We start from the raw sequence: 26,672 nt of genomic DNA on the forward strand, positions 1-26,672 counted from the left end.
GTAAATAGTTCGACAATTAATATTATTAACATAAATAGCGTCTAAAAGTTAATATTTGATTAATTACATGGTGGTCAAAACATTGCATCAAAAATATGCCATGTTTGTGTAGTTGACCGCACCAAATTCCGTACATTTTGCTTCATGTGACAAATTCACCTTCCATGTGCATTGTTGTGTACAAAATGATGTGATTAAAATTGGTTGATATTTTGTGTTTTTATGAATTTTTATCAATGAAATTGGTTAATATCAGTGAATTAAGAGTGAAAATGTGTCGAATAATGCGAAATTATTGCGAAAAATGTGAAAAATGTCTTAATTTTGTAGCGGTCAACTACTGCAACAAGACTGGTCAGGTATAAAAACATCCGTTTTTTAGTGGTCAGCTACTGCATCAAAAACAGTGCTTCAGTAAAATCAGTTTTTTACAATAAAAATTAATTAATTGTAAATATTTCTGATATTCTACGGAATGGGAACAGATCAAATTAAATTCTGACGAAGGAAAAACTTAGCTTCATCGAAATCATCCTGAGATACTGATGACCAAAGTTGAAAAATTGCTTAGCCGGTCAGCTACTACCTCGCTTACCTTATCTATTTTTGGAAAATTTGTTTTCTAAAACTTTCCAAAATTTCATAAAATTTGTCCATTTTTTTAGCAAATCAAATTTTCTGAAATTCTAATTGCACCTCTTGTCTCGAAAAAAAAATATCTGTCCCACTCTCTGCTACAAACTATTCGCAATTCGTCTGTAGGCTGTTAAAATCTAAATATAAACTCAACTCAATTAAAGTTTGCAATTGGTTAGCATTCTACAGTTTTAATTCTTCCACATCGTTCTACATGTTGTCAACAAAAGAAGCGTAAAGAGTGTCGTCAGAAGAAACCCATCAAAACTACATTCTTATGATAAAATCAGTTTACTCCGGTTTCACTGCCATCAAGTGCGTATTTTCAACCTCAAAATGCGCTCCTATAAAACTAGAAAAGGACCCTTGACTTCCCCAATAGTACGCTAATAGGCCGAATTGATTTTAACAACTGGAAAATCTTCACCCAGCCGCTGGATTGGCATAGGCATAGGAAAGTACAAAATACTGATTGTTTTAAGTTTGGTTGGTTTTTCGGAACAGCAGCATCGTTTAAGGCAAACGTTCTGGCAAGCTGGGACTCGGTGTTAATAATGAAGTTGTTAAGATCGATTCACACAGTTTTTTAATCTGATTTGAATATATAAGTCACTTGATGTGTTCAGAGGTCTTCTGAGAAAAGTTTATTTTTTTGATCGAAAGATTTCATTTATTTCCATTACCCTTTGCGTGTAGTGTTTTTTGTGGCTTTTATTTAAGTCGTTTAAACTTATACATCAACTAACGACAAGATTAACGCAAAATATTCACTAATAACGAGTTCTGTCCTCTCATATGTTATGCTTTAGATATTTTTTTCGTTTTTATAATATTGTCTATCACAGTACATTAATATCCATTTATTTTCATTGTAATATCTATATTGTCATTGACCTCCAGCTGAACATAATAAATTACAACAACCGTTTGGAGCTTAAACTAAGACCTCTGCCTTCATTAACAAAAAAGAACTTATTGCCGACATTTCATCGATTAACTTGACTTCGCCTTACAATTAAATTTAATCCAAGAAAAACGTATATAAAAACTGCATTCGTTGTGTTCAAGTACCAGTAGGCCGTGTTTCCGCTTAACTATCGCTTCGATTTATTTTTCAATGTAAATCTCTTCCAAAAACTTTGCTTCTCAACTGGCTGAGGTGGTGAATCATAGTCATATCCTCTACTTTGAGCACTATTGCTCGAATAATCGTAGGCGTTATTTTTCTGATCGCCCCTCAGCATAACGAGAAAGTTATCCGATTTTTTTGCTGGATTTTCACCGAATCTCAACGCTTCCATATTCAGTTCTGCCTTCAAATGTTCCGAATTCTTATTCTCCACTTTAAATTCGTTCGGATCGTCCACGAATGCTTGTTGCAGATCACGCATAATTTTCTTTCTAATTGTCTTTTTCATGCTCAGATGCCGTTCCAGCGTTTTTATGTCGCCGGTCAGCGTTTTGCTATTGTCGCGCTTTTTTCGCGACTGTTTTTTCGCTTCCTGCTGTTGATGACCGTACGGATCGATGACATTGTTGGGATTGTTTAAATTTTGATTATGCGATGACGTGTAGCTGCTTAGGCCGAATATGTCACGAAGGTGTGGAATGGATCGTTCTGAAGTCATTGTATTGTATTGATCGATATGTAAAGGACAGAAGTCTCAATTTGCTCGTTGATTGTCCCAAATGTTACCGAATACCTGAAAGAATAAGAACGAAAAGAAAATGATTAGTCGATGGTATGTGTCTGTGATTTCTATGCAGATCACATGGGATTCAGTTCACCCATGTTCATTATAATATTGGCAATTATCCTTGGTCTATAAAATAATTGCAAAATGAATACCTAAAAAACATTAGCCAAGTAAAAATATTTTTTAATCAAATTAAAGTTTTAATTATATTCAATTTTCGGATCTAAAACCGTTCCATGTCAAAATTATGCTAATTTGTGCAGCAATTGTTAATAATGATCTTTAATTGCCTGAGAGCAATAATTATGAAAATTCAAGGTATTCTCATATTTATATAGTTGCCTGCTTCGTAACAAAAATATATCTTGCTACAACGTGGGATTGCACAGAAGTCGTTCGTTCAAATCAATGTGACTTTACTTATTATGTATGTCGGTTGACGAACTATGAGATACCATGTCTTTGTTTGCTTGAAAGCCTTAAAATCGGCTTAAGACCAATGGACTTTTTTTGCAAATTTATAGCATACATTGAGGCGGAAGTATATTCGTTTTTTGATGATTTTTCTGAACCAAAATCTTTTTTTTATTACTTTTAAAGGAAAAATTGGTTTGTGGGTGATAGCCTATCGCATTTGGAGCATCCTTTGCAAATTGTGTAAGGGTTAGCATGTAAAAAGTGCCCCCAAAGGAACTAAAGCATATGATACATCATTCGAAAGGTCTTGGCCTAGAACCACTTTTAGTGTAGTATCAAACTCCATAATGGAGTTATAGTGGAGTTATTGACGAAAATGTGAATTTTGTTTTTCATTTATTTCTCTCTAGTGTGTTGACGTAAAAATCTGTAAAAATTCTCAAAAAATGTCTGTAGACGCATTTTCCACAGGTAAAAATACACCCCTAACATGACCGAAAAAGAAAATTTCATAAAACTGCAGATTATTATCAGATATGATCGGCAACTTGACTGGACTTAACAAAACGGGGTTTTTGGTAGAATATCAGCCCTTAAAAGCACGCTAGGAATGAGTTTTTGGGTATGAGGGTGAATTTTGTCCATAATCTATATCTCCCGTTGGCTGTAACTTAAAATTCTGAAAAAATTCTCAAAAAATGTCTGTATGGAGAGTAACATCTGTGATTATTTGCAGAATTTTTGGACACCTCCTTTGGGGTTAAAAAATTCACTCAAAAATTGTTTCGAAAAATTGAATATGTTCCACCATTTTGAAAAATCTGAAAAAATTATGCAAAATACATGTCTATAAGACCAATCAATGGTCAAAATACCGAGTTAGTTCCGTACCTCCAACGTACGAAAAAAAATCACAGAATTTTTCTCTGAATTTTTTCACCCTTAAATAAGGGTCCAAAAAATCTGATAAAAATCTCAGATGTTACCCTTCATACAGACATTTTTTGAGAATTTTTACAGATTTTTACGTCAACACACAAGAGAGAAATAAATGAAAAACAAAATTCACATTTTCGTCAATAACTCCACTATAATTCCATTATGGAGTTTGATACTACACTAGGCCAAGACCTTTCGAATGATGTATCATATGCTTTAGTTCCTTTGGGGGCACTTTTTACATGCTAACCCTGCTATGACCTTTATGTAATCTGCACAGGTTTCTTCAAGTTAAATTTTAAACTACAAACCACGTTGTCCTTTAAAAGTACCACATTTTTGCATGCTTCAATAGTTTTACTTTTTCAAAGAAGGAATTTGAATCGTTTGTCGTTATTCAACTAGGTCTCACCTTTTGGGTGGTCAAGGTCCTTTGACTGTTGAAGGTACCAAAAGACATTGAAACATTCTTTTATTATATTTAAACTACAAAACTCCATTCTTTAAATGTAGAATGGCTCTACAAAGTGTTCAAAACAACTGCAAAAGAAACAATACAATCAAAGGCATAGGTGGAGATAATATCACAGGAAGTGGGCAAACGTACTGTTTCAGAATTTTATAAAAAATATCTTAGAACCGACTTTAGTGTAAGATCGTAATAAACTATAATAAGTCACCCAGCTAATATTGAAACCATTAAGTAAATGCGCGAGTAAATATTCTTTGAAAATGAAAGTGATTAGACTACTCATTTGACTTATGCGTATAAACTGTTCACCGTTACATGACAGTGATCTGATTAGATCGTAACTAAACTATAATAATTTCATAAAAATACATTACTCGATTACTATCATCACTCATCTTACCTACATATGTAATTGTGATTTTGGTTAGCATTTTTTTTTTTGTAATTTTAAAACTGTTTATGGTTAACATGGCATGATGATCATAGTCAAACCATTAAATAAAGATTTAAGCTCTTTTGAAATAAATGGTAATTTCCTTTGAACAGAGTTAGAAACAAATGTTCGTATGGGTTACACTTATGATAATTATTACGAGATTTTGTATACGTCCCGGTGTAGTCATTTCCGACTGTAAGATTTGTGCCATGATTATTGTAGTATTTAAGATGTTTTATTACAAACAGAAGAACTTGCAATGGATGTTTTGTAATTATTTACAAAAAAAAACGGGTTGAAAAGGTTGCAGATCGCTGCGACGTTAGTCCCGTACAAGCCCGAACACCTTTACTATTTATTCGCCTGCGAAACTCATTGAATGGTCCGAATGATCACGTTTGGTTAGAGCAGTTCGAAGTTTGAACATAATGAACATACTTGAAAATCTGAAACTTGAAATGTTTTTCCAGTGAACATTTTATATCTTGTGACCATCTACAGTATAATAATGAGATTGTAAATCTCGCCAGAATAGTATTTACTAGACACCTGATACTACGGAATCATTCGACTATCTGTGTCCGTGAATCGATGTAATTAAAAATATTTTACTACCTGGTTTGAGATGATATGCGTAACTTTGGAACTTTGTTATTGATGCAATGATATGGCAATAAATATAAATATTTAACCGTAAAATTGAAATTTCTGTTATGTGAAACGGTTCAGTATTATAATAGGAAATCTTTAAAAAAATTAAATTCGATTGTTAACCATATTAAAGTCACGTTTCTATGGACCCAACTATAACGAAAGTTTTCGCAGCTGTCGAAACATGACTTTGAATCATTTTGCTTTTTATTTTGTTGCAATTGACATGTAAAATTTATTTAATAACCGAGAAAATCCACTTAAACCATTCGTAACACCACTTTGCCATTATGTGATGAATCCAACCAATACCCTCTCTAGCAAACAAACTTCGTTTTGACGCTGTCAAAACTCCACCTTATTCCTTTGTTCGTAGAATCACACACTGTTGGCTAATTTCTAATTTTACGCATGTAAAACGCAAAGGTAACGTTGCATTGTAGTTAGGTAGGTATAGAGGGTATTGATCTAACGCAATTTAAGCAAGAGTAGTTAGAGTCGATCAAACTGAAACTCCACACTGTGATAAGTTGCCATACACATTTTGGCAGTGTAAAAAAATGTAGAAACATTTTTCAAACAAAATATTACTCTATATGGCAGCTGTCACTACAATCACTGCGTTAATGAATCACATAAATCTGTTATTATGATTCCCATAATAATATATCTAGAAGTATACACTATGTGATTGTGATATCAGTTCAAAAATCCATAAGGGAGTAATGTGTGGGTGGATTCTTCGTTTTACTGTCGTGGTCGTAATTCAAAATAATTCATAAGACAGACATTACATCAAAATAGACATTTAACAAAAAGAAAACTTCGTCTAGCCCTTTTGATTCTAGCGAGACTTTCAGAATGCTTAATGTTGTAATTGCATGAGATATTTTTGATTTTTTTTTTTTTTGCTGTTTCGAACCAGTTACTTCTATAGGTTGTTTTCTATACAAAAAGTTATATGTCAGTATGGACACGATAGTGAATGAGTTAACTAATTATAAAAAAAATAATTAATTATCCCCTTCGATTGAAATCGGTTCGTACAAAGAGATAACATCTGGTAAGGTAGTGTTAAAAATAAAAAAAAAAAAAACAATAGAAACCAACTTCGTTTAAATGGATTTTTTGCATGTTAACTTAATGAGGGATTTTTTTGAAAGTGGACCAGGCTCCGTCGGAGCTATTTTTTCTAGGCGGTTTGTTCATATGCCCAGATAGCCCTTGGCCCCAATAGTCCAAAACCGCTGTCGTTTAATTTTCATATTTGCGTCTTGGCTGGTGGTGAAGGTGCAAAAGTCGAAAAAAGGGTGTTTTTATACGTGATTTACTGCCGCTACAGACAATGGACACACATGTGTGGCGGCTCGTTGGATAGGTACTGGCCAGGAGAACCGGGGCAAGCATAGATATCTTACATGTTCTGTGCCATTGTTCGAAAATAACAAAAATATTATGTCAGTCAAAAGCCGTAAATTTTGATGAACTTCAAAAGGTGATATCTCGCACCTGGAGAATGTTTATGGTTAGATCATTGGATGCAGACATCAAAAACAGCATAATTCGTGTATTGGGGACATTCAAAAAGGACGTCCGCGACTATGGGGTGGGGGGGAGGTAGCTGAAAACCGGACAGATTCGGACAGGGGGGGGGGGGTTATTTGCGAATTCGGACGTCCACCTTTCAATATATAACAAAATTGTCAAAAGTAACTTAGTAATGACATGCGGTTAATCATATGACAATAACTTTTATAATTTTATTAACGTAGCCATAATCTTACACCCACCAGCGCCAACGTTGCGAAAAAATTTTTTGTTTGAATTCTATTTGTTTGGCATTAATGAACTCTACTCAATGTAGCAATATCAAATTTCCTTCAAATTTTTATGCTTTACATCTACAATACCACTTAAGGTGATGTAAATCTTGAGCTGCTGAGAAAATAGGCTATATGAATTTGACGTACATACACAATTTTAATAATATTGTTAATATCATTTTACAATAGCTGTTTTCAAAACAAGTGCCTAAATGGATATTTCGCGCAAAAGATGTGATAGGATGTGACTTCCAGTTTAGGCACAAGTTAATAACACTTTGTCGTAACGAAGCAATTTCATCATTTGTTTATCGCGGAAAAGGATTTTTTTTACACTAGTGCGTAAAGTTCGAGTTACGAAAACAGTTTTTTGAACTTCGGATTTTGCACCACGTGTATTTCCAAAAACGCAAGTTTGCCGAAGTGCTAGTACTTAACTTTCGACTTCTATTAATGTTTCGCTAATTTTTGTAATATGTGAATCATTAAAAAATGTGGAAAATTTCATTTTTCGGACGTCCACCGGAGGGGGGGGGGGTATCGAAAAGTGGACACATTCGGACAGGGGGTGGGGGGGGGGCGTCGAAAATATCGGAAAAACAGCGGACGTCCTTTTTGAATGTCCCCATTTTTCGAAAATCAATATTTTGCTTTCGAGTGAAGGAAGACATTTGCTTTATATCGAAAAAAGTATCCTGAAACCTTTCACTTCTATGGCAATTGAGGTATAATTGTAGAGCTGGGTTAAGCCTCTATCAGGGCAACCACTGATCTGTATAACAACAGTCACCAGGTAGAAAATATCACCTAATAAAGCTCATCAAAATTTCCGGACTTTGACTGATACATACTTTTTGTTATTTTTGAATAGTGCTTGAGTACACATTTGATATCTGTCTTTGCCCCGGGTTTCATGGACAGTACCTATCCAACGAGCCGCCACACATGTGTGTCCATCGTCTGCAGCGGCAGTAAATCACGTATAAAAAACACCCTTTTTCGACTTTTGTACCTTCACCACCAGCCAAGACGCAAACATGAAAATTAAACGACTGCGGTTTTGGACTATTGGGACCAAGGGCTATCTGGGCATAAGAACAAACCGTCGCAAAAAAATAGCTCCGACGGAGCCTGGTCCACTTTCAAAAAAATCCCTCAATACCAATTTCAAATACAGTTTTGTTGTTATTCAAATGATGAGAGAATATGTTAATTCGAAGAAATGAAATTAAAATTTTACTTATTGTGTACCCTGTTGTGTACGAGCATTTAAAAATGTAAATAATTCTCGATTGATAATTGACACAATTTTTTCATTGCTTTCAAAAATATTGACAAAGTCAAATCGACAAAAATACGTCTTTATACTACCACGTGTGTGCGTGTAGCTTTTTCAACCGTATAAAGACCGTATAAGCAATTTTGTTTGTGTGGGTGGACCAGGCTGGAAAACAGCTGAAGCAAATTCATGTCTATATTTCCCTGACGTTGACTGTGGAATGCTGCTCTTTCACAAGATTTTGCGGATGATATTTTGTGTTTCTTCACTTTTTTTCTCTCAATTCCTCTTTTTGACTGTTCAATATTTAACTAAAAAAAATCTATTGTAATTATCGCTAAAATGGTCCCTACTACAAATAAATACGACAATATGTTCTCACACTTTAAAAGGGAATCCTTTGAAAAACAGCCGACCGAAATCGGACGGAATTTTCCAGCGGAATTTTTTATATGTGCCCAGAGAGGTATTCGTCGCTTGAAGCCAAAACCACTTTCAAAAAAATTCTTCGAAGATTGTGTGGTTAGTGTGAGGTGATCAAAAACCGAAAAAATACGCTTTTCTTACAGAAATTTCTCCAGTTACACGAAACGTACATGGTCGTGTGGGGTGTCATTAGAAACGTAATAGCATTTACTTCCGAGGTATACGAGGGTCTACAATTTCACTGGGAAATGCGACCGATTTCGGTTTTTCAAAAGAATCATTTTAAACCAAAGCTGTCGATTTTGTCAAACATTGCTTGTCTTTTTGTTATTTTATGTAAGAAACTTTGTTCTCAGATTCAAAGATCCGCGTTGGATAAAGACATCAGAAGCTACAAATTAAACCTCTAAATCTTTGCAACAAAATTTCGTACTATATATATATATAGATTTAGCTATGGATGTCTTTATTAATTTTTATAAACCTAAATTTGTATCATAAAATGAAACAAATTCCACCCATGGAGTGGCAACTATTCTTAACAAAAGTTACCCTAATCTAATCTATTTATCCAGAGCCATGGAAACTGACCTGATTCAGGAGAAACAGGAGAAAAATAACTTAGCAAATTTTACAATTTTAACTATATATATATCAGAGCCAGTTCACACATTTAATGAAACTCATAATATTTAAGCAATGGATTGGAACAGGCTTGAGTAAGAGATGCGGTTTCGCTTTAAATGTGGATTCAGTTTCAATTGAAAGCAAAGCACTTAATGAAACACAACCATATAATATTCTGTTGTAATGCTTATATTATTGTATTTAAAATATTCTCCAATTACATGCAAGAAGAATGGCCTGACTAACGTTGCATTTATTATTTTATATTACCTTTTTGTTGTTGTTGCAACAATGATTTCATTTTCAAACGGAGTGTGATCACACATTTCTATAAATAAATCGCTCTGTTCACATTCTAAGACCTGTGAACAAGAGTATTACCAAAATCGTCAAAGAATCGAACCAGACAACATTTGCTCAACTCAAGTTCTTAAGGCTTAGCACAGAACAACATCGACAACAAGCAAACGTAAAATACGAATTCGTGGAATTGAAGGCATGGTCAAATTTTACTCTGCGATCAAAATCTCCTATTTTACAACACCACGCTCTACGAAAACGATTGAATATTTTGTTGGCAATATCTGCAGTGAGAAGGAGGCATACAAAGTCCTACGCTAAACGAAGATTTAAGTGTTAAATTTAAATAATTTATGCTTTACTTGTTCATTAATTTATTGAGCCGGATTATGTAGGTTAATACGATTTCATGCAATGTACATGATGCATTCTGGTTTCAGTTTCTCTAACAATTCTTGTTTTGATGCTCAAGCGTTTCATTTTATTACAATTTCTTTTTATTATTTTTTGTTTCATATTTTCATTTTTTTTAAGTATAAATTACTGGGCGCAACACGTCTCTCTCACATGTGTACGTATACCATACTTGTATATAAATGTACTATGAAACGTTGCCTAGTATTGGTCGAAAAACTGTTTTCCTTTCTTGATTTTAGCGAAAATTTTATTTTCAGAATCTTAATCTTTATCAGAGCGAAATGCGAAAGTAAAAATTTGCAATCAATAATTTAACTAGACTTCGATCACAATTATTCAACAATTCATGATCAAGCTGTTAGCACATTTTGTGTGTTAAATCAACATAGTAGTAATTTATGCAACTAGTTGCGAAAAATGGTAGTTTTTGTTACTAGCAACCAAACTCTCAGCTCTCTGTGTCAAATTCACACCTTTTTTCTTTGTATTCAACAAACACTATTCTATATTTTGACTGACCACGATGTAGTCTACATGTAAATTCCAAAGGCTACTTGATTCTTTCACCACCTTAATAAAAGTAGTTTGGTTGCTATAGAGGGTATTGGTAAATACCGAAAAACAGATAGAAAAAAGACACTTCGCCACCCAAATCACGCATGAAAAAGTTCAGTTTTCGCAGCGCAGTTGCAGAAAATAGTTTTTAAAAACTTTATCATTTTGCTAATTTATTACGTTTGCGATAAATTAAACTTTCGTTGGCTTTTTTGGGGAAAACGTTGTATACATTTCGATGATAAATGCTTTTTTGGGCACACAATGTGTATTGTCATACTCGGCCTAGGACCACTACTGACAATCTACACATCTAATGCCTAAATAAGCATTTATCACCCGGATGCATAAAAAACTTTTCTAAATTTTTCTAAATTTTCTCACATTTTCAAGGATTTATCTGCATTTTTCCAATTTTTCGCAAAAATATATTCCTACGATGCTTGTTCCATAAATAACTTTTACAAAGTTTTGTATTGTTACATATACAAATAATAATAATGTGAAGCGATTACGTACAAAATTTGTTAAAAGGTAATTCAACATTGCGTATCGTTTTGCTGTAACCAGAAGCATATGCTTCATTGTTATGTTTATTTCATTTATGAGAACAGTAATAGCAGTAAAGTACTATTGGCTCTACGATTTCTCAGCCTGTGATGACCTCTTGTAGAGAAGCAAATTGGTTTCTAAATGGTTTAATTCACAAAAAATGTACCTCGACATCAACAACAGTCAAGGAAGACCGACATTCATAATTATTTGATTGTTTATGAATGGTCCAGAAACTGTGTACATGGTTCCGACAATTGTTCAATTTAATTCAATACAATACAATCTTGTGATTCCGTCGGGAATGCTGTCTTCATTAGTGAACCTAGCACCTAGTCCTCCCTAGTCAACGTAACGAATGTCCTAATGCGATTGTGAATTGTATTACTGCTAAGTCATGATGACTTTGCTGTGGTCGAAAGAGCATTTCGACTAAGTTTAGTTGAGTTGTGTTAAAATTTATTTATGTTTAGGAACAGCTCAATAGACTCAGATTATGCTGATAGTCGAAAAAGGATAAAAGATATGAGTCTGCTAATAAATTTTCCACAATAAGTGACTTATGCAGGCCCGTAACTAGCGGGTCTTGGGGCTGGCATTGCCAAACCTGAAAATTTGAAAAAACCATTTTTTTTTGAGTTGTCTGGCTAGTTACGGGCCTGGACTTATGCACTGTTTATTTATGGATTTTCACCGTCTCATGTCATTTCCGAAAACAAATTATATTGGATGACAAAAATAGTTTAAAGTTGATATATAATTGTAATGTGTAGTTTGGATGTAGCATACAGCCGAGGGTATCTGTGTTAGTCAATGGAAAATGTCAATGGAATGTCAATAAGCGTATATATAAGATTGTAAATATACAAAGTTGAATTTTGAATGGTAAAATTGTGAATAAATACTTTTTCTACAAATATTTGAAACCGGTTATTCTAACAGCAATTACTTAATACAATTTCAATTATGAGTAAGTAGTACTATACAAAAAATCAACAACAACAAACATCGTTAAATAAAAAGGCATACACAGGAGAAGAATATCACTTTACATGTTTGGTAAATTACTTGTGTGCAATATAAAGAAACATTTTTGTTTCTTCGCCACAAAGAACTCAGACTGGAGCATCGTATCGTATTTTTCGTTCATATTTATTGTTTATTTCAATGTAAGTGCATTTAACTTTAGCACATATTTAATAACTATATGCAGTGTGGTTCGAAATCACGATGTGTTTCCGCTACCCTTGGTTTTTATGAAATCTTTGCTTATTTGTCTCCAACCAACAGTTTTTTCAAGCATTTTTAGGAATGAAAATAGCCCCTTGACAAAGCGCTACGTCTTTTAACGCCATTAATCTGAATCAATTGTTAACAGGTCGAGTCGAGTTGAAACTCTTTTTTTATTGTTGAAAATTAGGAATTTTTCAGTTCTCAATGGAATCGATCGTTTTGAATGAAATTCTTTGTTTAATTTTTCATGTAAAATTTCGATGTTAGCTGTCAGTTGTTAGTAAAAATTCGGAGCGAAATTAGCGAAATAAATTAATAAAAATTACATGGGGAATAACTTACAAATTTGAAAAATCTAGGAGATAAATTAATTAAAATGGCTTACAGCCAGCCTGAATAAATAAAAAATTTAAATAAAAAAACAACAACAAAAATGACTTGCACAAACAGATTTTACTATTTTACTATCACGGTTAGGTGATAATTGTCAAATTATTAGTCAAAAAACACGACTAGAGACGGTAGCCTCTTTTTTTAATTTTTAATTGCTTGCACTTCAATATTTTTATTATAAAAACCTACCGGTTTCGCTACCTAAGTTTTCCTAACTAGTGTTGAAATATCGCGACTTCGTCGCTTATTTCCTACATAATTTAGGAAAAACGTTGTTCCTAACTTATGCTAACCTCGCCCATGCGTTTTGAAAATAGCTCTCTTTTTCGCTCAAGTGCGGACAAGTGCATCTGCGGCTCTAATTGTTAAACTCTCATCTAGCACGAAAAACAGAACATCAAGATTGAGATCTATGAGACCTTTTTTGGGAAATTTCAATTCAGCAAAAAGGTTCCAAAAAATGTCTTAATTTTCAAAACTTTTCAGAATTTATATTTCAGAAGAAAGCTCTGTTATAGATGGAAGATCAATGTTGATACTACGTTAAATATTCAATAATATCAAGATTCGATAATCATTTAGATTCACGATCAACTTTCTTAAATGTTAATTTGTCAGATATTTTTACGGTAAGACTTTTTTTTGTCTGAATGTAAATTTGAAAGAAGTTTTATTGCAATCAAGAACCAGTGATGAAAATATTTGTAAAATGAAACTGTCAGCATTGCAGAAGTCGAAATTGAATTTTTCAATTCAGTCGTCTCGTCAGTTAAAACATTTTGTTTTTAATATTTCGATTCGGCAGAGATTGTTCACGAACTCCGTGAGCCTTTTTTTGTTGTTGTAATAAAATGCCTTTCTCAACCTCAACCAGAATACACAGGCCAGATGATGGCATCGTTATTTCAATTCAAGATATTATACATAACGATTCGATATATTTTATAAATTATGATCTGCTATTTACACCTCTGTACTTAATTTCAAAACTCTTTGAAGAAATAGAAAATATAACGGCCACTTTTTATGCTATGTAAAACGTAAAAAAAATATTTTCTTAGAATGGTAGTTGTAAAAAAAACATCTTCTACAACATATTTCCTATATTCGATCGAGTGGCAATAATAATTTCAGTCGCATTTACTGATCTTTGACTCGTTGATTTACTTTAACGTTTGTTTAAATAAAATTACAGGTCGAACATGTTACAGAGTGTGAATGGCTTTTTTTTCGTTGTTGTACCAGAATTTTATTCTTCTAATTCAAAACATTTATCAGAAATTTCTTTTGAACCAACCAGTTGTATCAGTCCATTGTTTTGTTTGATCAGTGCTTGCAACTCTTGTTTCTAGGGTCGAAAGTGGCCCATTACAACCCTAGGGATGAAACATTAATAACTAGCTCATTATGTACATGTGTCCAAATGTTTATTTTGATGAGTTGGAGATTGTGATACTAAGACGGAGGGGTGGATCATAATCCAACTTGTCAACATAAACATTTGGACACAGGTGCATATCATTTTTTATGTGTCGATGCAAAGATAAACCCAAACTCACTCTCCGAGCTGATGCATAATGTTAGTCTTACCACACATAATATATATTATCAAAGCACCTAGCAGGGTAATAGAGGTTTTTACACGTCAAATAGAGTAGTATTTTGATACCAATAATACCATTAGCAGCCTTAATGGTAATTTTGCAATGACATTATGAAAAAAAAGGTATGGAAATATTCTCATACTTCGATTAAAGTACTACTTTATTTTTTGCTATTACCCTGCTGGGTGCTTTGATATTATGCACCTGTTGCCAAGATTGGTATTTTGACGTGTAGGACATTATTGCCCTAGCCGAAGGCGTGGGCCATAATGCCTACACGTCAAAGTAACAGTCTGGCAATAGGTGCATATCATATTTTATCTGTCGAGAACAGATATATCGAGATAAACAAAAACTCCCTAGAGGGATAAGTTCGAGATTATCGTTCTAGACCGATAATAAATATTATGCACGTATGACAAAGCGGTCGAGGCTTGCCGAAAGAAAGATACTAACGAATGTAAAGCAGCCGTACTATTCCACCTGCTAACAAAATGGCAGTCGGCCGCCATTTTGGATTTTTGTAAAAACAATATAAATCGATGAAAATGATAATTACAAAGTCACTGATCAGTGGGAAGTGTAGTTTGTGTTACATTTGAAAGGAACGTCATACAAGGCTTCGTAATTGCGCTATGCGCAATTTTTAAGACGTACACATTTCATAAGAATTTTACTTTACCGACGTTTACGGCCGCAGTATGCTTACGGTAAGAGTAGGGCGACGGACGAACTAGGGTCACGTGCGCAATGGATGTACGCCGTACGGGTTTGTACGGGGCTCAGTCGCAGCAAACGCTCCGACTGTTCTGACGGCTCGTTTCAGTGAGATTTCAAGCATGAGTGGTACTCTAAATGAAGTACTGAAATGCGACTGAAATTTTTGTACTGCAAAAAAATTTGAGAAAATTTTTACACAACATGGTACTCTATTTGGCAGAACTACGATAAGTTACTTTATTCAGAAATAATTGATTGCTGGTACACTTAACAAAAAATAAGATGAAGGTAAAAGGAACTTAATCAATAGACTAATAAGCTGATCTGGTATCTGATGTTAAAACTATCACATTACCACAATTTTAGTTTGCAACACATACAATCGCTAAACCGAACTGGTGTGCATACGTTATTTTGCACCAGCTGGTCCCATTTGGAATTGTAAGTGACCAGCTGCTGCAAAATAACGTATGCACACTAGTCTCTTATATATCTTACTCACTGCTCATGATCAACACACATTGGTAAACTCAAAAGGAGATACATCCGAAGCAGCTAAAGCTGCTTAACCATCCTCCTAGGTTTTATTTATGGGACAGATAAATTGCTTGTGAAAACTTTTATACAGACTACAGATATTCTTGTATTACTGACTCAGTGCAAAAAGCTGCAGTCTGTATAATCTGTTCGAATCAAAGATTGCGTTTGAACATTCAATATTCAAAATTAATCCTACTATATAATCTAATTTTTGTATAGGACCTTTAATGATTCTACATAATAACAAAATTCATTCTATCATCCCAACGACGATCATCTCGGTAGGTGAATTATTTGTATTAGAATGAGCAATAATTATTATCAGATGTTGTGTGTCACTCGCGTATCTTTCTTTGGATAACCTCTCCATAATTTACACCTCTAACGAATTTTAACATTGTAACTCCGCTGAACATTCAAAATAATAGGAAAATGGACAAACAATCACGAAGGTCATAACTCTTTCTTCGCAAGAATCTTTAAACTAATGAATAACGGGAAACGTTTGTTTGGTAATCATTTATTTAAGATCCGTTCGAAAGTCGCAAAAGATTTTTAAAGGCGTAAATTAAATAAATTCGGTTTCACTGTAACAATTTGTAAAAGGATGAATTCACTTTTCCCAAAGAAAATGTTTCACTTTACCATTTCTTAAAAGTAAAATAGATAGCGCAAAAAAAATCGTCACGTGACAACAATCCCACGACATCGATGTTCAGCAAATTACCGAAAAAAATTGATATTTTTTACATACAGCCTGTAAATATTTTTCATATGCAGAATGAGCACCAGCTGAATATCACCAGCTGGATCTGCTAACACACACTTATTGTATGATAAACAATCAAAACACATTCTTAACAATGTGTTTACTTCATTCATTCGTGTTATGTGCGCGTAGATGACGTTAACGTAGAAATGCACTGTGTGTAGGTTGTCTTTGAATTGTATACAATACAAAGTGTTTTTGTTTGTACACCAGCTGGTGATATTCAGCTGGTGCTCATTCTGCATATGAGAAACATTTATGTATTGTATGAAAGTTTGCAATGCTCGAAAAATCCAAAAAGTGCGTTACTGCAACTTCAATTTATTGATTCAATGACAAAATATAACAATCAGTTTCCATTTGCATTAGTTACGAACATGAACTTTTGAAAATTTTAGCGCTCAAAAAAGCGTTTTTGACACCTTTTGATCTACTACGTTTAGCACTAACATTTTGACGTATATCAATCAGAAACATTGTTGATACCACAAAATGGTTCTTTCATGCAATTGGAACACTGTAAAAGTTGAATCGAATATTTTAATGTAAAATGTTTAGTGTTTGATGACCAAATGTTGTGCAATCGATAGGCCTTATCTTTGCGCAGGTAATTTAATTCATAAACATGCACTGATTCAAATTTTTATTTTCGAAAAATTGTTTTAGGAAAATGATCCAGCATCAACTGCTTACATTAGATTAGATTATCGCCGGTCCGAACTTTAGAAAACCGATTCTTTTTCTTCGAATCGATGCGTTATGATGATATTGTCTCCGTAAACACGAAATTCAAGCGAAACAAAGATCTCAACTGTGAAATAAAATTTTGGTGCCAATGACTTCAGGCTACAGAGAGTGAAAAAATCTTCGACGACCAAGACACTGTTCTATTTGGGTTTGGGTTCAATGACCTGCCGAGTGAAATAAAATCAGAAAGAGACCTTAATAAGTTCAAGAGACTTTTAGTGACGCATTTGAAGGATAGTCTTCGGAATTGAAGAGAAATGAACATTAGTTTGTGTGGCTCGTGGAGCAAGATTTGAAATTTAAAATTTGAAAGTGATGAGACGCAAAGTAGGTGAATGTTAGATAACACTTTAATGTATTAAGATAAGACGAAATGTGATGATCATGATGATGATAGTAATTCAGGGATGTAAAATTGTGAATTAATAGCTTATGCTCAATTAAATTATATCTATCTTTATATCTATCTATCTTGAGGCTCTCGGAACATCGAGTGACCTAAATCGGTCTACTGACCTCATGCATAAGAATGTCGTTCTAGGACCCCTCTCAACTTTCATTTTTGAACATTTCTTCCAAAGAGACCAAAGCTCTACGACGCCACTATGGTCCACTTTTTTGGCACTTTCTTTCACTTTTCACGGAAACTAAACCATGGAATCTATTGATATGCGCCTCAATGGATAGGTATTTTCAGTGGCTATTGACGTTTTTAGTTTCATCTAATCCTATGGATACGTTTTTGAGAAAATTGAGAAAAACCACCCAAAAAAATCTTTTTTTGGTAATTTGCGGTGGCTCACATGCCTGTGGCCGCTGTTAAATGTTGTTATTTGGAAGCGCCGACCTCGAAAACCCTTTAGACACAAATTTCATGCCAATCCAATGATTTTACGCTAAATGGCAGCCATTTTTCGTTTAAAAAATTCCGACTTTGAAGCCACCTAGTGGCCAAGCGACACATAGAAAAAAATTTTGACCTACATTTCCTGAATCAGCATCAAGAGATCTACCAAAATCAACTGTGAAATCATTAGGTCCGAGGTACGGCCTCAGTCCTAACCTAGGTCCAAACTCGACTTTTTCCCATCTCGCCACCCCACAAAACACGCCTATCTACTTTTTAGATTTTAAGAAAGATACGGGCATCGTCTAATAGATGCCGGGATAGTTATGAAGTAAGGCGCAGCGCTGCGCTTGCAACCAGTTCGGTTTAGCGATTGTATTTCGACTTAAAAAATGTTAGTGAATGACCACAGAACTGTGCTAATGCTAATACACGAAATCGAAGCAGTCAAGAGCTGCGAATTTGGAATTTAGTACTTTAAACCCTAATGAATGCTTAATGCTTTTAATCTACTAGATAGGCACGAGTGGACACTATCTGCTGAAATATAAAAAAAAAACTTTTGGTACAGTCTCCCATAGGTCTCTTTATTATGTTGAATCAATCATCTACTTATATTTCGATACTAGCGCTTTATTTTAGCGATGCAGCTGATGGTGAGCATATGATAATGATGATAAGATGTTCGATATAAAAATCAAACACGCGAAGGAACAATCTCTGTTACCGAGAAATTGTCGGGTGAGCTCATGACTTCGAATGTGACTGTATCTTCGGCAGTTTTAGACAAATTTGAAAAAATTACAACAAGACCTAACTCAGCTTTTTCTTGTCTCTTTCTCTCTCGCATATCGGTGAATAAGATGGTGCAGAAGATTCGGTGACTTAGGGATAGGGATTGTTGTAACATTTTAAATTTTCGGTATGAGTGCTCACTTATGGAGCGGAAACCTTAACTTTAACGAAAGCATCCGAAGATAAATTGAGAGTGACACATACAAAGAGCCATGGAACGGAGTATGCTTGGAATAACACTCAGAGACAGAATGACGAATCAATGGATTCGACAACAAACCAGGGTCGTTGATGTCATGGAAAGAATAGCATCTCTGAAATGGAGCTGAGCGGGACATATTGCAAGAAGGACAGACGAACGTTGGACCAAAAAGATCATGAACTGGCGACCATATAAAATACGAGCCATAGGTAGACCACCAGAGAGATGGACACACGGAATTAAGAAAATTGCAGGTACAAACTGGCAACAAATGGCAATGGATCGTACGAAATGGAAAGAAGTTGGAGAGGCCTACATCCAGCAATGGATAGAAACAGGCTGAAAAAGAAGAAGAAGAAGATGAGAAAATTTCGGCGCGACGAAAATAAAGTCGTCGTCGTCGGCGGCGTATACCCTTATTTTTGGCTCAATTTTCGGCGAGCCGGCGTAAAATCGGCGGTGCACATCTCTAGTCCCGAGTTTACATGCTTTTGAACTTTAAGGCTGTAATAAGTCACAAATACAAGGGTTTGTAAAGAAAGTTTCCTACCCTCGGTCAAGGGGGTAATCACTAGTAAATCAGTAAATCAAGTAAATCACGGTAAATCACAAAAAATTGTGAAAAATTTTTGAAAAATTTTTAATTGTCACTGGATTACATTTCGAAGTATCGTGGCCGTAAACATATAGGATAAATTTCATGAACTAATACAAATTGAAGTAAATAGATTCAAATTTAGTAGAAACTTCATTTTTGATTTACTGTGATTTACTGTGATTTACCGTGATTTACCGTGATTTACTGAGCTAGTAAATCAGTGATTACCCCTCGCCCTCGGACGCGTTGAAAAATTCCACAAAATGGTATAGTTTTGGAACTGTTGCAAATAATTACTTGTGCAAGTATGGATATGGATACCAAATGCATGTTACAATGCTACAATTATTCGAATTTTTTATCGACTGTCGTTCGTCGATGGCTGATTCCATTTACCAAAAAAATAATAATAATATTTACCTAATTAACATGTTAACATTTTATGTTTCAAAAAATCGTCATGGTCTATATCTTTTGCGAACAACAATTTTCCGTGAATTGAAAAATTTGAATTGAAAATGAATATTATCCATTTTGTTTTGTGAAATATGTAGAAATGGGTGTTGCAGTTGCCATAAATATTGCTATTTAAATTCATTCTTCGGTCAGTTATGTATTACACATGAGTGTATTTATACCTCGGAAACATTATCCATTGTAGTTTACTTTTCCATATGTACGAATATCCAATCCATTGTAATGTATCGGTAATACCGATTCGGTGTGCACTCAATAAAAAATAATAATTTGAATAAGATGCAGATTTACGAATTTTTTTTCGCAGTAATGGACTGAAGATCGCACTGATGATGCGTACAATGCGGACGATCTACGTTTTTAGCATGGTGCACTCGTACGTTTCTCTTTGCTTTGGCTTTGCGAACCACTGAATTCCTGATTGAATACCTGCTCATGTGCCTTGAGATTTACTTTTGTATGTGTTGCCTCGTCTTCGGATAGAACAAACCAACGCACTGTCTAGCACCGAAGCTGACTTTGACGTCACTCAAATAGAGGACTGAACCGATCAAAGTTGGCTATTCTTTTTCATACCATGGCTATCAAAAAATTTAAAAAAAATAGTCAACAGGTGTGTTTTCGGCCTTCTAATTGAGTGATGTCAAAGTCAGCTTCGGTGCTTGACAGTGCTTTGAACAAACACATAAATACTTATGTGAAAATAATTCTCTCGTTATAGCGAATTCACATTTATTCAGTAATTTCGTGTGCTTGCCATGTTGTCTATCTATCTATCTACCTATCACAAGTGTCATGATTCGAAAGACAAAAAAAACAAAGAAAAAGAAAGAGTTAGCTCCACCTTTGTATCCATTCAAAAGGAAAAGATTGGTTTCGTGCCTTGGAATGTTCTCTATAGTACTATATAAGCATTAGGGTAGTTCTTGTGGTTGGTTAGAATGATAAAAAAGATATCTACATCTCCCTCTCTAGACAATATTTCGTACTAGAAAAAAGGGGCAAGTCGATAAGTAAAACCCTATTAAATACCGTATATTTCCTCTTTAAAAAACAAGGGTTACGCATAACTTTCGGCGCGTGACTTCGTGTGTTTTGTATCATGACGCGTGTAAAAAATTAGTTCACAAGTATTTGGGTTGAACAGTCGAAAAAATTAGGTTGTGGGAGTATGACGTATAATATAGCCACAATATAAACCGGATTTTACCGTCATAACTGGTACATCAACCTCGAGATTAATCGTTAGAAATATTTGACTTCTCTGGGGTCTCTCTTGAAGATGTTGTTGATTCTGAGAGGGTTACCTGTGATGTTTATGGTTTCTTACTCTTCCATAATCTGTTGACAATTTTTTTAGAACTCTCAATAGAGCGGAATTGCCCGAATACCCGGACATAAGCCGAATCAAAAAATAAATGAAAATGTATATTTGATCACTTTTATCGATGAGTGAAACTTTCCTTATGTACCGGTGCCATTATACCAGATATCGATTAATTTTATGTAAATCTTAATGTTAATCAAATCGTATTGTTGTTACCGAATTTACACAATATTAAAAACATTTACAATAAGTTATTCCAACGAATCCAATGTTTAATGGAAAAATAATAAATTTGCAAAATTTACCGTTTTTTCGGCAACTTTTAGTTTTCAGATTGCTGCTGTATTTTCAAAACAAAGGAAAATATTTTTGATTATTTCGAATAAAATCTGACCCAATGAATTTAACATATTTGTTCTCTAAGACGGAAGTTGTTGAGGTTGATGGATCTTTTCAACATCTCTCAAAAATAAAATCAACAACTCAACGATGCGATGCATACATTACAGTATAGCTATTAAATACTAAATTTGAATATATACATCATATGCATTATAAAACAAAAACTAATAATCAAATTATTCTTTACAAGTTAAGAGATTTTTGTTGTCTTTTATATACATATATTGCTGAGCCAATATACAAAACAAATCTATGTATGTACTCGCCAAATATTAGAAGCAAACACTCCATGACTTCGGCTTTTTCAACACAAGGCTAGTTTTTTTTTGTTGATATTTTCGCTAATTTGTTTCTGACCTTGCAGAAAAAAAAAACATTGAAGGTCATGCAATGGTGGTCTATGATTTTGATTCGAGTAAACTAATCAGAAACACCACAAAACTATATAGTCAGACACCCACCACACATGTAAAACCGAAATGTTAGTCACACAATCAGTCAATTCTTTATTTATTCACAGATTTACACGTTTATTTAAGTAAGTCACCAAACGTGAAACTATAACCTGGTCCATTAGTTTGAATTTGAAAGGTAAATTTAATAGGAAATTTGGAAAATGTTTCTACATCCATAATGCAGAAGGATTCTTTTGAAACACAACATGCCGAAATCGGGCCTATTTCTTCTTCTTTTTTGTCGATTATACGGTTCGGTCGTCCCGAAACGTAATGCAGTTATTTTTTATCTTACTTCGGTCCAACGATTGTACAAGACTTTATTTTACCTGAAAAATAAACTAATTCCAGTAGTGACGTTATCTAATGTGTTGAAAATTAAAATTTTTCATTGAGCTCTTCCCTTCCCACAAACTGTTCACGTGAAGTGATGTTATTGAAGCAAAGGCATATGGAATGGAATGGTCTTCTCCGGCCCTAATGGGAATGTGTTCATCAGGTAGCCAAGATCTGAAGTACGTTTTGACATCTTGGGACAAAGACCTATCGAATGATGTATATTTACCTGAAATGGCTAGGTTCGATTTCGGCATGCTGACTTTGAAAAGAATCCCTCACTAGAAAAAAAAAACATTTCTGTCCAAATAAAAGTCGTCAGACAAGCAGAAATGGTTAATTTATACATTTCAAGTAAATATATGCGTATAGGTAGAACAAATCATGACAAAATGTTTGTATTAATAGTTCAATAACCCAACAAAATAATATGAATACAACGAAATATCAGATTTATTTGAATTATTTCCTTTTATTTAAAAAGTTTATTTTTCTGAAACTATATTGGGTGTATAACTTTGTCACTTTGTAAAAAGCTTTTCATACCAATAATTTATGATATCGGTTGCACAGTACTTTATTAGGCTCTAGATAGGTAAACCTAATAAAGCACTTTGCACGAAGTTTCATACAACGATTTATGTAACAGATGCATCTAAACTTCACAGTTTTCGAACATTATGATGCTTCTTCTTTCTTCTTCTTTTATGATGCTGAGTTGCATAAAGTATGTAAGTGACATTTTACGATCTCACATCTTTAAAAACAACACCATTTCGAATACGAGTGCTAGACAGTGGGGTAGAGTGATTCTTTTCTTTTGTTATTATGAAACCTTCTTTCATAAAACCTTTTTAAGCAAGAAAGAAGGAAAGTTGCATTTGACACAGGAAAGCGTTTTCCATCTTTAAGAGTTAGTGTAGTGGAGCTAGCTTCAGTGAGATACTTGTATTAAATATCGCTGGAATTCGTCTTTTAAACAATAACTGGTGTTAAGGCCCCGCCTGGGACTATATTCTTCTTATAACATTTCGTTTTTACCACTAAATATACCCACAACGAATTTGGCTAAATTAAGTTTCGACCGTTTCATACATGCCCGCGAGAAAGAACTGAACGTGCAATTTCGTTTTTCAACGAAATTGAATTTACCAAAATACGTATCGAAATAAGATTATTTTCGACGATTTCCTGTTTGTCAAATTAATCCAATTTCCGGGCGAACGTAATCTAAGACTTATTCATTTTTCGTCATTCGTAGGGGGTAATAGTTGTATATGTATCGGGCGATCGATTTTAGGAAATTTTGCGATTTTTTCCTAAGCGAAAGTTCCTAAAACATCAATCGTCGAAGACAGATGCGGATACAGCTTTTCATGCAAAGGGGCGAAATCACTAGAAAAAATCAGAAGTTCCACCCAAGCATGAAAAGCACTGCGCCACTTTTAATTTTAAAAAAAACGTAAATAATTCATAAAGTATACCTTTACTTCTAATGAAAGCAAATTGGCATTTCACTTGCATTGTTGTCGATGATGACTGGTTAAATGGTGGGTATTCCTATTGCTCGTAATACTTTTCAAGTGTAATATTTCAATTTATTAGTCACTGTTATTCACTTTCCAATGCTAAAATGGAGAAAAACCACGTCACAATCAGCACAAAAGTAATCTATAATTTTCGAATTTCGAATTAAAAGTTAAAGTTAAAAATTGTTTCTTAATTCATCACTTTGTTGTTATTGTTTTTTACCATCATATAGTTCAAATTCATCTGAAAGGTGAACTTCGAATAAATAATTTATTTCAACAAAGAAGCGCAATTGGTAAGCACAAATTGGTATATCAGTTTCAAAACGTAAATTAAATATTTGTTCGTTGGTTGGTTTGCTTTTTTTTCTTTTTCATATAAAAAATTCGTTATAATATATCACCATTATAATCCATTCACTTAAACTCATCTCCACCGTACATAAAACACAACTGAGTATGATGGGAGATCTGGTTATATCCGTTACAAAAGAAAGGAAATAGTAGATACTTATATATTTGTAATGTAAATTTTTTATTTACAAGCAAGTGACCGATCGCGATTGGAACAGTTTTGTTTCTCTTTAATAATAAACACAAAGATGAAGTTCATCAGTATTATATTTTATGTATTGCTATACCGAATAACTATATGTAGCTGAAGAAATGATGAGACGTTTGTGAGTAATTTCAAAAGAATTAATTAAACGAGTTTTTCAACACTTAAAGATTTCTTTTAACTGTTGTTTTTTTTTACCTTCTTCTTCTTTTATCTTTTTCTGGTATTTTCTAGTGAATTTTAATCGTTTTTGCGATTCGTTTGATTCAGTGTTGTATTCACAACAAAAGCTAAACAAGAACTGAGAAGAATATCGTGTCATTATTACCACTTTACCATTACCAACGTCAAACGTGTCGCTGGATCGTGTATATAATCATTTTACTTTATGAAACGAAAGAGTTGCTATTGTTAACAAAAATTGAAATGATGTTTATGTTAGAGGCATTTACCATTCTCCACGTTCTTCTGCAATTAAATTTTTTTTTTTTTTTGTTAAAATATGTACATTTTTTGTCAAAATTGACTATGAATTTTGAAGAAATTAATTGAATTGCATTATTTCATTGAACAGTAACTACCTGTGCCTTTTTGTTGCTGATCGCCAAAATGCAATTAAAGTTTCAGTGAAGCAGAACATATTAGTAGCTCGAACATTGTTTATCTTCTTCTCTGTTATTTATTTCTGCATAAAGGTTTCTTCTAACTGCTCGTTCTAAAACCGTCCACATAATAAGTTTGGACATTGTTGTGCCCACTCAACCATGTATGGAATTTAACACTACCAAATATTTAGGTAGATGTATTTACATATTCGAACAGATTTTGCTTTATTTATAAGATTCTTTGATTGGAAGCGTTCCTAACATTTCCGCGTTTATGGATAACAACTGCAATTCGTTGAATTAGGTAGTTGGTTGTTCGACGTTCATGACTTACCATTTTAATCTTGCTTCCAATTTGTTTCAATAATTGCAGACCGACCTTACCAAAAATGCCTGATGTTTCGTATGCAATTGGAACGAATATAAACTAATCCATTAGATGAGTGTAGTGCTGATATTTTTTGTCCTCAGCTTGTTTAGCTGCATAGCCTCGATCGCGTGACGTTCTGTTAACATAAGATTTTGCAAAAGTGGAAGGACTTAGACAAGGCGATGGACTGGCAGCTTTATTCTTCAACATTGTTCTTGAGAAGGTGATAAGAGAGAGAGCGACGTGGAAACCAGCGGTACAATCTTCAGAAAGTTGAGTCAGTTGTTATGATATGCTGATAACCTAGACTTAATTGACATCGTTCAAGAGAATTTCACGAAAATTGAAGATAGAGGTGCTGAGAGGAAATACGTAGAAGGGTAACGCTTGGTAACAGGAGTTACTACAGTCTTCAAAAACTCATCCAGGCATTTTTGGTTTTTGAAAAGAAAATTCTTCGATCAATTTTTGGAGGTGTCAATGTGAACGGCAACTGGAGAAGAAGATACAACCATGAGCTGTATCAGCTTTACAAGGAGCCTGATATAGTCAAATTCATCAAAATCAATCGATTAAGTCATGTACAAAGAATCAACGACGAACGCGTACCACTGAAACTGCTAAATACAAATCCCGATGGGCGATGGAAGACGCAGACCAGGAAGACCAAGAGGGAGATGGAAAGATGCAATTGAGTCTGATCTAAAAGTACTAAGAGTGAGCGACTGGAGAACGTTGGCGCGAAATAGGTCCGATTGGAGAAGATTGCTGGAAGAGGCCAAAACCAATGGTAGGTTGTAGTGCCCGCCTAAGTAAGTAAGGTATGTACAGAGATTTCAGCCATTTGAGGAAATTGGTAAAACTAAAAATGCGAAAATCATTTTCACACCCAACGACCCAACTTCAATTTTTACAATTTTAGTATTTTTATATCGTA

General features: G+C 34.1%; 1 protein-coding gene across 2 annotated transcripts; it reads right to left on the reverse strand.

Moving 5' to 3' along the window:
• Nucleotides 1-1,239: 1,239 nt before the first annotated feature.
• Nucleotides 1,240-25,069, reverse strand: LOC119067097. Of its 2 annotated transcripts, XM_037169856.1 has the most exons (3): nucleotides 19,038-19,048; nucleotides 10,594-10,600; nucleotides 1,240-2,339 (listed from the first exon to the last, which is right to left on the reverse strand). In XM_037169856.1, exon 3 carries the CDS (start codon nucleotides 2,262-2,264, stop codon nucleotides 1,731-1,733), a length of 534 nt encoding a protein of 177 aa, XP_037025751.1. In that variant the 5' UTR covers nucleotides 2,265-2,339; nucleotides 10,594-10,600; nucleotides 19,038-19,048; the 3' UTR covers nucleotides 1,240-1,730. The 2 variants fall into 2 exon arrangements, with proteins under 2 accessions (XP_037025751.1, XP_037025750.1); XM_037169855.1 differs by lacking the exons at nucleotides 10,594-10,600; nucleotides 19,038-19,048 and adding an exon at nucleotides 24,157-25,069.
• Nucleotides 25,070-26,672: the final 1,603 nt, after the last annotated feature.

Source organism: Bradysia coprophila, assembly GCF_014529535.1.
Source record: "Bradysia coprophila strain Holo2 chromosome X unlocalized genomic scaffold, BU_Bcop_v1 contig_117, whole genome shotgun sequence".
NCBI lineage: Eukaryota > Metazoa > Arthropoda > Insecta > Diptera > Sciaridae > Bradysia > Bradysia coprophila.

Coding starts and splice junctions, on each gene's coding strand:
- LOC119067097 (XM_037169855.1), bottom strand. CDS start 2,264: ATGACTTCAGAACGATCCATTCCACACCTTCGTGACATATTCGGCCTA.